This window comes from Terrapene carolina, unplaced genomic scaffold, assembly GCF_002925995.2.
Source record: "Terrapene carolina triunguis isolate 2854851 unplaced genomic scaffold, T_m_triunguis-2.0 Scaffold62, whole genome shotgun sequence".
In the NCBI taxonomy this organism is placed as follows: domain Eukaryota; kingdom Metazoa; phylum Chordata; order Testudines; family Emydidae; genus Terrapene; species Terrapene triunguis.
In genome coordinates, this window is record NW_020664413.1 from 60,255,470 (window position 1) to 60,270,566 (window position 15,097).

The 15,097-nt window shown below is 40.7% G+C and overlaps 1 protein-coding gene across 1 annotated transcript in view; it reads left to right on the plus strand.

Moving 5' to 3' along the window:
* Positions 1–15,097, plus strand: part of CCNYL1 (cyclin Y like 1) — a 49,822-nt gene that overhangs the window by 8,366 nt on the left and 26,359 nt on the right. Inside the window, exons 2-4 of the mRNA XM_026647699.2 lie at positions 7,462–7,536; positions 11,859–11,893; positions 14,043–14,143. Coding sequence (XP_026503484.1) covers positions 7,462–7,536; positions 11,859–11,893; positions 14,043–14,143 — 211 coding nt within the window. The remainder of the gene's footprint in view (positions 1–7,461; positions 7,537–11,858; positions 11,894–14,042; positions 14,144–15,097) is intronic.

Below are 15,097 nucleotides of genomic sequence, written 5' to 3' on the forward strand. Positions count from 1 at the left end.
CTCATTTTAAATAAGACTTACTCCTTTTGATTTAAAACAAAAACAAAAAAAAAAAAAAACAGATGGCTAGACCTGTCATAGGCGTACTTAACATTTTTTGGTACTATAGGGTATCAACCTTGCTGCAGAAAGGTTGGGGGGGGGGCGGGGACAGACGGGGATGGTAACTGAAAAGTGCATATGAGTGTGAAGAGAAAAATCACTGGAATAAACTTCAAAATTTCAAGTAGGAGGAGCTTTTAAAGTAGCATTTCAAGTCTGCCCCCACCCTGACTCCCTCGCCATGAGAGCCCTTTTCCTTTTTTGCCTTGTTTAGGCGGCTTTCGTCTTGCTTCTCCCTGCCCAGGTCTCATGCCCAGAAGCAGCAGGGGGAAGGTGGCTAAGAGCGTAAGCGTCCATGGATATCTGAGCCTGCTTAGCACCTACAGTGGTTTCACGCTGAAAGAGTTGGCTAATGGGAAGTGGGTGGAGACCGTGAGGCTTTTTGCTGCTGGGTGTGGGAGCTAACTTCAGGCCTTTGAGAGCACTTCATTTAGTAGCTGGGAAGAACAGGGAAGTGGGGCTGGGAGTGTGGGGCAGAACATTAGTGTGAAATTGGAGCTGAGATCTCGGATACACATCACTCGCCTTAGAACTCTAACTACAACTATATTTCTCTTTATGGTTCTGAGGTAACTTTTTTCATTATTTTATTCCTTATCCATACCAATGGAACTGAGAATATGAAAAAATATTGTATAGAAATAGATATACAAAGTGAAATAAAACACTATTTTCAGTGTCCATAAGGAAGATAAACTGAAAACCCACATTGGAAAGAAGGTGATGACTGCGCTCAGAGAACTTGACTAGCATAAATTCAAGTATACAGTAAAGCAAGAATACTAAAATTAATAAATTCAAGAGCGTGGATTGATACAAATTAGGGTTTTTAGATAAAAAAAATCCCAATTTGAGTTTAATAAAATTCTGTTGAGTTGTTAATGAAACATACTGATGTACAGGACTGTCTTCCACTGTTGGAATTCTTATAAGACTTTTTTTACTGTTTTTGTGCAACGTTATACATAATACTGGCTCAGTATCAGTTGTGACAGGAGTAAACCCTTTACACTGTTGAAACTGAGCAGCCCTTACAAAATTAAAAAAAAAAAATCTTAAACTAAAAATTACATTTTTATCTAACCTCTTACAAAACAAAATGTTGGCTACCAATAACCAAAACTACTATGAAGGGAGAATTTGAATTGGTGCCTGAAGTGACCTTTAAAAAGAAATTTGAAAAGTCCTCTAGTAACTTTCATAAAAGCCCAAGCTTCACATTTTCAGCATATAAAATTTTTACTGAGGGAAGGTATTGTTACATTTTCACTTCACTGTTTAAACTGAAGTTAAAACCCCCCATAACCTCCCCATAATCAGATGGCCCACTATGCAAATTAGTACCTAATATACTGCATTATTTTAATTTTATCTATAGAGACTAGATGGAATCTGACCTGCCAGATTATTGGTTCATCAATTCTGGTAAATTTCTGGTAATAGTTAACACCTGACTTGGTTCTAAAGCATTCCCTGTAGTACACCAGGCAAACTGTACATGAAGAGACAGTGAGGGAATGCCTTTCTTACCGTTGGAGTGATCAGTTTTGGCTGAGAAGCCTGAGATATGGCTACCCATACTTTAATGTGCAAAAATATGTTGTTAAATTTAAAAATCTAACTTTCTAAAAATTCCAGGGGTCTATTTTAACTTGTGCTAATGAATTCCAAATGCTGAGCAAATGCAAGAGGTTGGCGCAAACAGGGAGGAAAAAGTGGACAGTTTAAAGTTGGTTTTCTACCCACCCAATTAAATGTCACATTGAGTTTATATTAATTTTCTAATTGCTGTATTAAAATGTGGTCCATTTGTCACATCTTATTTCATCTGGATTTCCATTTTCCTTCCCTCCCCCAGATACACAATGTTGAGGATGTCTTTCTCCTCCTATAAATTTTGTAATTGGTTTTATTTTTCCCTCTGGAATTCTTGGTCCCTTTCACATTCTGACTTTGCCCATCCAAAATACTTTTGCTACTGCACACAGAGCTTCAGGTGATGGAATCCTGTTCAATTTCTCTCAATCCCTGAAAGGCCTGATCAGGAGCGCTGCCAGCTTTTCTGCCGCCCTAGGCGGCGGAAGGTTCTGCCCTGAAATGCTGCCCCCCACAGAGGCGGCGGAAGGTCCCGCCACCGAAATACCGCCGCGGTCGCCGCCCCCTAAATTGTAGCGCCAGCCCTGGGCCTGATTAGTGCATGTGGTGGAATGGGCATGTATTTTGTTTTAGGTTCCCCAGCAGGGGGCTAAAAGTTAAATTGACTAGGACTTTGTTGGTTTTGCTGTGAAGGAGATTCAGTACCACAGGGACTTCTGAAAATGCAGAACCCTTAATACCACATCCAGTGTCAATCCATGAACAGTATACAAATACTTTGCAATATCCTTATTTATTTCATCATTGTTTCATACAAAAAGCAATTTCTCTTTGTATTTATTTATCATCTGAAGTCCTAGACCTTGGAGATTATCACTTCTTCAGCAATGACCAATGGTGTATTTCTTTGATGTTGAAAATAGGATTGGACTTTCAATGGAAAATGAACTGATAAGAGCAGGATCTTTAAAACTCCTATGCAAATCTTGGTTTAAAGTTTTCTTACTCAGCAGACCTATTATATTCAGAGCCATATTAGTTTACTTTAGTTGCTAAAAATGCAGTAATCTTCCCCCCCCCCCCCCCCAGGAGTCAATCTGGCAATGGGAGGTTGAGTTGGATTCAGTTCCCTGTGAATTGCTGTGGAATGGTTTACTAAGTTCCTGTGCAAATTCATTGAAAATGCCACTTAAGACTAAGGGTTTAATTTGAAGACTGTGTGGCATAAGTATAACTGAGAACATAACTTGGCTTGCAGAAACTTTATTACTGGTACTGGTGCTGATAAATGTTAGGTTAGATAAATGTCTATCAGGGATGGTCTAGACAGTATTTGGTCCTGCCATGCGGGCAGGGGACTGGACTCGATGACCTCTCGAGGTCCCTTCCAGTCCTAGAATCTATGAATCTATGATACATGGAAGACAAAGAGCTCACCTGGATTTTCAGTTTGTGTGTTGAATTTGCAGGGCTTGTGATTCTTCATGTTAGAAGTAAATGGAGCACATTTGGTGTGGAAACTGAACCCCACAATGTTGTTTAGTCCCTCTCTGAGCATAAATGCACTAAAATGGTTTGAAGGAAATGGATCATGAAACACCACTTTATCTTCATTCATAACTGTGATAGGGAATAATAAACTTTGGACTTTCTGAAACATATTGGCATATGTATAAGTCTAATTCCTGTCGTCTTAGTTTTTATTGGGAGTGTTACATAGCTTGGACCTTCCTATTCTGGTAGATGGTGAAATAAGGGCAATGCAGCCATTAATCAAAGTGTCAGATTGCTTCGCTGGCGCAGAAATCCAGCCCAGAACAAAGAAAAGAAATGATTTTATGACTTAAATGCTTTAAGTATGTGCTGTCTCACAACGTGAGTGCTTTGAGCAATACTGCTGCCCAATGAAGCAACAGGTGGTGATAATGCGACCATAGGAAATGCAATATTTTAGTGTTCTCCTGCAATGAGTTGACTTGCTATAAAACTGTTATGTGGACTGTTTTTTAGGTAAGAGTGACATCTTGTCTGTCAGCCACATTCTAACTCAGGGGTCTCAAACTCAAATGACCATGAGGGCCACATTACTGACCCTGCACTCCACTTGCTTTCTTGTCTTCTTCCTCACTGCTCCTGACGTCCTTCCTGTGTTCTGCTTTGTTCATCATCTCTGCTGTTGCTCCTGCTTATAGCACTTGCCCAGTAACACAGACGGAAGTACTAAAAAAGTGAAACTGCCACAGCTGAGCTGTTTTGTCCTGCTTGCGCTGTGCAGGAGGAACAGTGCAGCCATATAGATACCAATCCTCCATGGCTGCTCCGATGGTCAGGGCTTTGGAGTGGTGAGCTACCAAATACATCTCTTCCTCCCTTGCATTCTCAGCTGCTGTGGAGGAATGCAGCTCTGCTGTTCTTGCTGGTGCCTTTCACACTGCTCGGGGGATGAGAAGCACTGGTACACCGCAATCCCGATCAGGTATTGCTGGGGTTTTGTCCCAGGGACAGCACAATATGTTGTCTCAAAGTGGTTTATTAGTGTGTGTAACTAGAAGCAAGAAGGGCTGTGTCTATATTTCTGGTAGCACTTTTAGCATTCCACGTTGGCTTCTAGTATCTAATACTATGAAAGGATTGGCAGAAGAGAAGAATGAGAGGAGGCCAAAATAATGGAGGTGGGGTCAGGGTCAATTTAACCCACCAGTGTGTCTTGTCAGTTAGACAAACATCACTTCCATGAAACCTTAGTGATGTGAAAGAAGCAATAGGGGGTATATCTCACTTGACTGACTGTAAGAAAAGAAAAAAAAATAGAAGCATTACTCTTTGGTCTTAAAACTTTTCACTGAGATATTGCCCCATTGTGACAGATTAAAAGAGCTGTCTGTTCAGTCATCGCCTTTGTTTTAAAACCATGATCCTTGTCCCACAGCCTTTGTATTGCAATGACTTATAAACATCGGTTTGAATGATGATATGCTATACAGTCTGCTTAGCTAATGATGAAATGTAAGTTGCATGGTAGAGGAGATAACTGGCATCTAGTAATGAGATACGGAGCACTTCCACTTCTGGGTTACAGCTTTTTTCCCATCCAGATTGGTAGTGATTGGCAGTCAAAGTAGCAGCCATCTTAGCCATCCAGACAGTCATATATAAAATGTGTTGCTCTTAGTCCATTTCCTAGTGTGCAGGTGTCCATGTCACATAAATCCTCAAAATATTATTGTGAAGTATTAAAATTGATATTCATGTTGACAATCCTGAGTATAGAAACAAAGGAATTAATGGGCGGAGAGAGGAAACCACTCTTTTCGAGGTGATCCTGCCAAATCGTTGTTATAGCCTATTGTGCAGGACTATGAGGAAGCTTTTCATGGGCACCATGAGCACTCAGCTTAGTGTGTGTGTATGTAAAACTGTACCAAGAAATTTTGGTTTAAGTTTAAAAAAAAAAAATGGATCAAAGGGATCAATTTTCTTAATTGATTATGACCTGTTTGAAGTGGGAGGGCTGGAAGAATTAAAAAAACCCCAAACCTTCATATTGCTAGAATAAATCTTTATGCACCACATTTGTATAGTAAGGTTCAGAATTACACTGTTCTGGAACTTGCTGTGTTCACTCCTGGACTAATGTCAAAACAATACTGTTTGCCATGATCAGTGATGTTTTAAGCCAGATATTTGGCAAATGTCCAGGGCTAGAAACCAATGTAGTGTGCCATTGGGGAATCTTGACTGAGAGGAGTACGTTTACCTAACCAGTAACTTGACTTAAGCTATGTCTACACTTTAAACACTACAGCAGCCCAGTGCTGTAGCATTTCAGTGTAGACACTCACTACAGCAATAGGAGGGGTTCTCCCAGCACTGTAGTTAATCCACTTCCCTGAGAGGCAGTAGCTAGGTCAATGGAAGAAAGTCAGTTTAGCTACATCACTCAGGGATGTGGATTTTTCACACCCCTAAGTCACATAGCTGGGTTGACCTAACTTTTCAGCGTAGACCAGCTCTTACCATGACACGTGAGGAACAGCTATATTATGAGTAGATGGTATGTAGCACAGAAGGCTTGTATGTATGTACCTGGGGAGAATCCAAGAGAGATGCATGAAGAGTTGTCACATTATTGTATTATTTTGGCTACTAATTATGTAATCAGCATTTTAGTGTGGGGATGGCATTGGGATTAAGGGTGTAAACAGTTTAATCTCCCTTCACTTCTTCTGCGGAAAGTGTATGGGGCATTTTACGTTCATTTTTACCCTTGAAGGAGTCACCACCGCATCAGCACGTTGTCTTGAGATATTAGACTTCTTGTTCCTGGTTTGTATAGTTTATGTAGTAAATGCAGCATACGTTGGAAGAGGGTTGGTCAGCATGACCAATGTAAATAGTCAGGGAATTGTGTTTCTTAGAGTGTAGGAGATCCTAGTTTAGGGAAGGGGGAAAAAAAAGTCCCACCAGAACATACATGAATTGGATCATAAAGCATAGGTTGGTATTTCTACAACATGAATCCCTCAGAACAGCTGTTCCGCCTTTCATAAATGTGGTGCCAGCTTGATAGTAGCATGATGTTTACAACCCCTTCAGTACTATAACTTTTCCATGCACTGTGCCTGTCTCAATCTAAGTGAGTTGTAGATTCTTTTCTGATGTCTTCTTTGTTTCATCATGGCAAGAGACTAAAGCAACCTTAATTCTGACATTTCCTTACTTGACTACTTAACCTACATCAGTGTTTCATAGATTAGTTGGAATTTTAGTGAGCCGGCTCGCAAATGCTCGTTTGAGTGGGTAAGATTTTTAAAAGTGCTCTCCCCTTTCATCTCAAATATTTGTAAACATTTCTTGATTACCTAAAATTCATCTAATTTAAGTTTTATAAGATAAGTTTTCCACTGTGCAAGCAGAGATGTAGTTAAAAAGCAGTTTGGCTTTGAAACTAAGTATTTATCCCAGTTAGTGAAACAGCTTTTAAAGCCAGGTTAGCTTGTCCACATGGTATTCTGGGAATTATGCACCTGGCATAGCTTCTATAAAGGCAGGACTAGTGAGGAGATAAAATCAAACACTTTGAGACTCAAGTGAGGCTTGAGCATGCTTATAGCTAAGTAGAACCTACTTAGAAACCGATGTAAACCACCCTAGTGGGAGGTAGTATAGTGTGGTGAAACCAGGCTGGCTGGGAATGGGGGTGTGAGCGCAAGAGGGATCTGACAACAGCAACTACCTTTTCAGCTTACTCCGCTTTCCACAAAAACAGGATCTCCTGTCCTGAGATGGGGGAATTCCTAAAGTAGGGGATAACAGGAGACTGCTTCTTAGCCCGTGTGATAGCACCAGCAAGAGGTGGCAGAATCTTGCTACTTCTCAGGACTGATGCCATTTGCATATCTCAGGTAGCTTTTCTTTGTGGGAAAGGAAACTTTAGTAAAGTGAAAAATAACCTGTTTACTTATTGAGACCATTTTTTGTCCTCTACCCTAAATAACTTGGCTTGTAAATTGTACCTCCATTTGCTTATAGTTTTAAAACTGGTAGTGTAGACTGGATTTTTGTTTGGGACATTAAGCTAAAAAGCCAGGATTTTAACACCGGCTCATTGATTTGAAAGCTGATACAGCTCTCCAAGAGTCTGACAGCCTTCAGAATGTTCACCTCAGCCTCATCAGTAGTCACCCTCACTACCCCTCCGTGGTCCTTTCTTCTCTGTCCACCCCAAACTGAAATGCCATCTCTTTGTCCCTTGTCTTTCAGATTTAGCCTTGGAATCAAATCCATCTGACCATCCCAGAGCAAGCACAATTTTCCTGAGCAAGTCCCAAACAGATGGTAAGTGAACGCTTGTTTTCCTTTTTGAAAGGGGGTGGGAGCACAGTGAAAAATAACTGGATATTTGAACTGCGGGTCAAGTTGAGTCATAGAAACATAAATTGACTTTGTGTTTAACCTGAGTCACAGTAAGGAGTTACTAGCTTAAAAATTTGCAGCTCTTCGTAGTAATGTCTTCATAGGCTGTTTTATTATGACCGTGCCGTTTGTGCTTTATGGGTATCAAATATTAGGCGATTCAAGCTTCTTGCTTCTAGTGGTCTGAGGGAACAGGTTTGCCTTACCTCCCTTTGGTATTTAGCTGCAGAAGACAGTTGTCTTATGACCAGGGCTTGAAAAAATCCCCTTGCAAGTGGGAAGCTTGCCCCGGTGAATGGTGGGCCGAAGCCATGAATTCTGTAAGGGACACTGTCCGTTTGAAATCTGTTCACTTTTGTAAGTGCTAAGTAGTTTCAGAAAGCACACCTATTCTTGAGCCCCCCTTAAACACGTGAATAGATTTACTAACTTAAAAAAAATTCCCCTTTTCTGTGAAAGACCCACACATTGGAAACTGACTATTCAGGGTAAACAGTGAAGCTGTCTGATCACAAAAGGCTGTTGAATGCACAAGCTAAACAAACTGAAATAATGGAGAAATATATTCTCATCTCTTAGTTATAGAAATCTGTTATTTGTAATGATAGTAGTGTTAAAAAAAAAAATCAGTGATTTAAACTGATTGGTCTCTTAAGGTTCAGTTCTTTTCTTTTAAAGTTTCTAACCCTTATTTGGAATGTTATCTTTGCAACCATAAGAATGAAGGACCTATTTGCCTTGACAAAAAGCTTCAGTGTGGCTGCTGCTTGCTTATAGTTTTGCCAAAGAACAGTAGAGTTAAATTGACAAATCTGTAAGTTTCAGAGCTGCTATTCAGAATCCCCCTTCTAGGGTGATTCAGTCATGTCAGCATCATGATTATGCTGCTTGGGAAATCTCTAAGCAAGAGAGGTGGGCACTGAAGTTAGTCATGGGAAGGAGAACTCCAGCTAGCTCCCACCCTACCAAAAAGCCCCCCCAAAAGAGGTAGAGGTTGGGGCAGCTATAGAGATGAAGTTGCAAATATTAGAACTTAGTAACCAAATACTACTTTAAACTGTATCAGAAAACTTGACACATTTGGGAATGTGGTTTACTTGTGCAGTATGCAGTCTTTAAGCCATGCCAGAAATATGTTAAACTATACGAAAGTCCTGCTGGCGGAGGCTCCATCTTAAACGTGGGTCTGACATGTTCAGTATTCCTTGGAACTGATGTCTAAACATTTGTTTGGGAAAAGTAGTATGGACCTGCTAAGGATTAGTAACTGTTAGCGCTACGGTGGACAGGACTTTTCCATGAGTAGAAGATGCAGAACCTTTTATTTAGACTGTACTGGATCTGCTTTATCTCTGAACATTTTGCCAGGTCAATAAAATCAGTGATTTCCACTTTGAGACATTAACACTTAACCGGGCCAGCAGTTCTTGTTTGTTAAAAGTGGTAGTTATACATTGGTGTCAGATGTGCTAGTTTCTACAGACAGGTAGGAAGACTGTCTCTGCTTTCAGGAGCTAGCAATCCGTAAAGTCAAAGCTTGAAGGTTTGGAAAGAGGGTACATTGTACAAGCCGATAGCCAGACTGCTGATTATCTTTCAGCTTGTTCTGTACATATAAATATCCCCCGCTGCTCCCTCTGCTTAGCTAGTTTTAGTTCTGTTTACTGCTGCTACTTTATAGTTGGCTTTTCATCCTTATTGTATTTTTAAAAAGACCACCACAGTATCATGAGAAAATTGAAGTAGTTCCAACCCTCACGTAGACTTTGTATAACAAATAAAAATGTGGCCAGATGGCCATGAGCTTTGGCTTGTGTCATCTTTGGAATGAGAAGTCCCTTTTCCCCCTCTGTTAAGTCTGTGGCATAAAAAGATTGCATGACCGGCCCCTCACCAAAGGCTCTTAAGCAAAATAAGTTGTCATGGGATAAGAGGAAGGTCCTCTCATGGATTGTAACAGGTTAAAAGATCGGAAACAAAGGGTAGGAATACATGGTCAGTTTTCAGAAAGGGGAGAGGTAAATAGTGGTGTCCCCAAGGGGTCTGTACTGGGACCGGTCCTATTCAACATAATCATAAACGATCTGGAAAAAGGGATAAACAGTGAGGTGGCAAAATTTGCAGATGATACAAAACTTCTCAAGATAGTTAAGTCCCAGACAGACTGAGAGGAGCTACAGAAGGATCTCTCAATACTTGGTGACTGGGCAACAAAATGGCAGAGGAAATTTAATGTTGATAAATGCAAATTAATGCACATTGGAAAACATAATCCCAACTATACATATAAAATGGTGAGGTCTAAATTAGCTGTTACCACTCAAGAAAGATCTTGGAGTCATTGTGGATAGTTCTCTGAACACATCCACTCAGTGTGCCACAGCTGTCAAAAAAGCAAACAGAATTTTTGGAATCATTAAGAAAGGGCTAGATAAGAAGACAGAAAATATTATATTGCCCCTATATAAATCCGTGGTACACCCACATCTTGAATACTGCGTGCAGATGTGGTTGCCCCATCTCAAAAAAGATGTATTGGAAAAGGTTCAGAAAAGGGTAACACAGAATATTAGGGGTATGGAACAGCTGCCATATGAAGAGAGATTAATAAGACTGGGACTCTTCAGCTTGGAAAAGAAATGACTAAGGGGCGGCTGTGATTGAGGGCTATAAAATCATGACTAGAGTGGAGAAAGTGAATAAAGAAGTGTGTTTTACTCCTTCTCATAACACAAGAACTAGGGATCACCCAATGAAATTAACAGGCAGCAGGTTTAAAACAAACATAAGGAAGTATTTCTTCACAAAGCAACACTCAACCTGTGGAACTCTTTGCCAGAGAATGTTGTGAAGGCCAAGACTATAACAGGGTTAAAAAAGAACTAGATAAGTTCATGGAGGGATAGGTCCATCAATAACTATTAGCCAGGATGGTGTCCCTAGCGTCTGTTTGTGGAAATGGCTGGGTTTTTTTCTGAACCTCTGAAGTCTTCCCAAAACGGAGGTAGTTATCCTTGAACTGTGTGGTAGGGCCAGAAGTTGATGCTGAGAATATTTCCATCTGTGCATATGAAAACTAACAGCTAGTTGTAAAATGTGTCTATCTCATCTGTAAAAGTTGATGTCTTGAATGTAAAGCTTTTATCAAGTGTTTCTGGCTGCCAAATAGTTCAGTTAGCCTCCATACATATTTTCAACACTTCTGCACTTTTTAGACGACTATGCAACTGAAATAGTGCAATTCTTAATTGTGGTTGTAAACTGAGTTTAGACTCTGTCATTTGATTTTATTTGAGCAACAGTATAATTTCTGTTATCTGAATTGCCTTTATCCAGAAACCCTAGTTATACGAAGCCACAGTGTGTCTCGCCCTCCTCCCAAAAAAAGCTCGGTTAGTTATCACCTACTGTCTGGTTAACATTAAGGTTGCAGGAACTGGGATTTGGGAGGATTTATAGAGATAGGAATGAGAAAAGTGAGGTGTGGGGGGAGAATGAGAGAACATAGGGGAGGAGAGAGCAAGAAAGAAACGAGGGGTTCACTGAGAAAGGACAGAGGGAGACTTGATGGGTTAAGGAAAATGAATGGGGCAGGAGGAAGGGAGAGGAGGTTGAAGGGGAGAGAATGGAAAGGAAAGATAGAGGCAGAGGGGAAGTCGCTGCAATGGGGAATAGCTTCCTTGGTGCTGCGTGAGCGCTTCCTGGCACTGAAAGCCCTAATGGATGGGGCCAGTCCTACCCCTCCCTATTTGTACTGGTGCTTGCAGAGGTTGAGGCTGTCAAGGATGCTCTTATCTCCTGTGGCTACTCTCCGTTTCCTCACCCTTCTCTTTACCTCCCTTTGGGCTCTGTCCATGCAGCATCACTGCAGCATGCAGGGTCAGAGCACAGGAAGGCCCAACCACTGTCTCTTGCTTCCTCTGGCTTCTAGCACTAAATGCTCTGGCACTTCCATTTATCCAAATGCCCAGTTATCTGAAAGGTTTGGCTGTCCCCAGGTCGTTTGGATAAGTGGGAGAGTACTTCTTAATAATGGCTTTGTGAAACATTTAAAAACAAGTGTATTGATTTATTTGTCCTCAAAACTGAATTCTGGATATGGAAAGTACAAGAACCAAGATAGCATCCTGTGTGTTGCTTGTTTATATTTTGGGAAAACACTACAGCTTGCTTGATACCACTGCGTGCCTTGCTATGGAACTTCTTAATTTATAACTGAGTTCATTTTCCTCCCCCATTCCTAGTGCGAGAGAAGAGGAAGAGTAACCACATCAATCATGTAAGTAAAACAAACCATCAGACGTAAGATGCTGTTTAAGGGATACTGTCAACTTGGAACTTAGTCAAATTTCAAAAACACATTCAGAGTAGCTGTGGGTCCCTTATGTCCCCTAAAGTCCCTGCAAATTTTATTGATTATACAATTACCTTTTCCAAGTTTAAAAAAAACCCCACAATCATTTCTTTCCTACATTGCTGTGTGAAAGATCTACGCAAATGGAGAAAACAGACACAGGAGAGCACAGCGACGAATGAGCTGTCAAAACACAAAATAGCGCATATTTTTTTTTTCAGTTCTACTGACCTTGTGTATTAAGTATAAACAGTAGTAGAGGGGGAAATTCAGACAAGTGTGATTCTTAAGTTGATGTCTCTTTAAAGCAGAAGTAAAACCAGGTACATTTAAAACCTGAGATGACAAGCTATTTAAATCTTAATTCGAGAAAGATTTGCTGTTATGAGTGCTGCTATCTAAAGGCAATTTTAGGCAATGCAGCTAGTCTTCATTGGAGTAATGACATTTCTTCAGGGCAAACTTTCTTGTTAAAAGAAGAAAATATTGAGCGATGGCTTCTAATAAACTGAAGGAAGTGATCTGGCTGTTCAGGAGTGCTGAGCATCCAGCCATAGCACCACTGACTTCAGTGAGAGCTGCGAGTATTCAGCACCTCTGGAAATTGGGACCATGATAACCTAGCAGTAACTTTTTAGTAGCCAAAACTGTTCTGATCTTCTCATTTGCTGATACTTCACGCATCTAGCTCCCTCCCCCCCCCCTTTTTTTTTCCTTTTTGACATCTCACCAGAGAGAGGAATGCATGAGACTTTATTATGCCACTGGATAATAGGCCAGGGAGATGTCTTCTAATAACTTACACTCTTGGTACTTAAAAAAACCAAACTTAAATTAGTAAAACTGCTTTGGTGCTGAAAGTTTTTGGATGTGCCAGGGAAGGTGAAATGTATATGCCCACATTGGTAGCACAATGACTTGTGTATTTTGTCATTCTTATTTTCATATATATATTGTGTGTGTGTGTGTGTGTGTGTGTGTGTATATATGTATATATGTGTGTGTGTGTGTGTGTATATATGTGTGTTCCAGTTCTGTCTGCCAAAATTCAGGTTGAAGACTTTCTTGTTTTTGCTGGAGGACTTAAGAACTGCCATGGGATCTTTTCCCAGGCCTCAGTTGAGGGGGTGAAAGGTGTTGGAGCTTACACAAATTTCTCAGTGACTGAGGTTTGGTATTAAGTAGAGGTTGGCAAACCTTAAACTGTTCAGTTAAATCTCTTCAACCTGATTGTGAGGTCATATCCCTTTGGTTGTTCAGGGAGTCCTCCAAGAAAGAGGGAAATCAAATCCTGATATTTTTAATACTAAAAGGCAGAGAAATCCTTTAAATGTTTTTTTTAAACAATCAGACCTTGTTCAAACATCAAACGCTACATAGTTGGAGGACAGGAAGTGAATTATAACTTACTAGGGAAGAGGCACTCATTGGTAATGAAATTACCAATATTGCATCCTTCAGCATGCTTAGGTGTCTTCTGAGGTTTCCTATCCCAAGTACGGACCCTTCTTTGCTTGAGATTACAGCTGCAGACTAAAACAAAGATCTCAAGATAGCTCACATTCTGGTTCAAAATGATAAACAGGATACAAGGAAGAGATTAATGTTATGAAGAGTTTATGGAAGAGCTGGGATTTAAAGGGAGGATGGAGCGGCCAGAAATTAGGAGCATGTTTAAAGTGTGGGGTGTGGTATAAAAGAAGGGGATAAACAAGGCGTGGGAGAAGGAGACATGGGAGCAGTTGGCATAGAGGAAGTAGATAAATGTATTAAAGGAGGGAAAAGGCTGATACCGAACTAAAATTAGAACAGTTATATTTTTGTGTGTCTTGCGTTTGTGTACATGAACATTTCTGTCTGTGTTGCTGAATTAGCAGCATCTTGACTAACTGTACTGATATAGGGCAGTTTAGACGCAAAGAGCATTCATCTCCAAGTGCCTCCCGTTTGCTACTTAGTATCCATCTACAGTATTTTGGATGTGTCGATGAAGTTGTACACCCAGAACCCAAATTTCTGTAAACAAACTTGTAGAAGCACTTTTCTTAAATTTGTGTCTTTTTTTTTTTTTTAGGTTTCTCCAGGGCAGCTTACGAAAAAGTATAGCTCATGCTCAACCATATTTATAGACGACAGCACAGTCAGCCAGCCTAATCTTAGAAGCACAATAAAATGGTAAGTACCATTCTGATCATGCAAGAGGCAGAGTGACATTGCGGGCTTTGAGCCTGGGATTAGTTAATCATGCTGGTCTCTGTCAGTCAAGGCATTCAACTGGCTCTGATTTGACAGTTCATCCCTGACAGTTTGGTCACGGAAAGGGACTTGGGGCTAGGGTTTCGGGAGGTGTGAGGGCTGAGCTTTCCCCTTGCCATCCAGTAATGCAGCTTAAGGCGTTTTCACATGTCAGGGCTTGTCTGCATAGGACATTACTTCATGGCAGGCCTGTGCACTGTAGATTCACACTCCGCTGCATACTAATGTGCTGTGGAGACAAGACCTTGGTTACAACCACGCTCAGGTCACTTGATGATTTTTTGCAGAATTGGAGTATTGATGTTGAATAAAAAGGGGCTTTTTAATTCTTTAAAATGAAAGCAAAGCAAAAACTCTGGGTTGAAAAATGGGAAGTGGTTTTGTGGGGAGATCTATATAATACAGTCCTTTGGAACGTCTTCCCAAGCTGCCTGTAGTGCTAGTCTGCCCTCTAGTGGTAGAAGACTATACCTAATGCATAGTTTTAGCTCTGGTTCCACAGTTGTCGTCATGTATTTGAGTATAGTTATAAAACCTCTTTCATCTAAAAAGAAGTGACAATACAACCTCTGTTGTTCCCCATCTGAGGCTTCTTTTTGATCCACGTGCTGCTGATAGCATAGTGAGAACTAGTTTCATACACAGCTGGTAGGGAGCCAAAGCTGAGAAGTGATTTTTTTCCTTTCCTTGATGCAACAAAGAGGAAGACTTGGTAGCTCCCCCAAGGCATTGCACCTGCAGGCAGATGCTAAAGTTTGAACAAATTTTGGAAGTGTATTAAGCTGCTGACTTGGCTATTGGAATCCAGACCTGAAAGTGACACAGCTGCTGCTTGGCCAGAAGGGAGGTGCTGAAGGTGAAGAGTTCAAACCA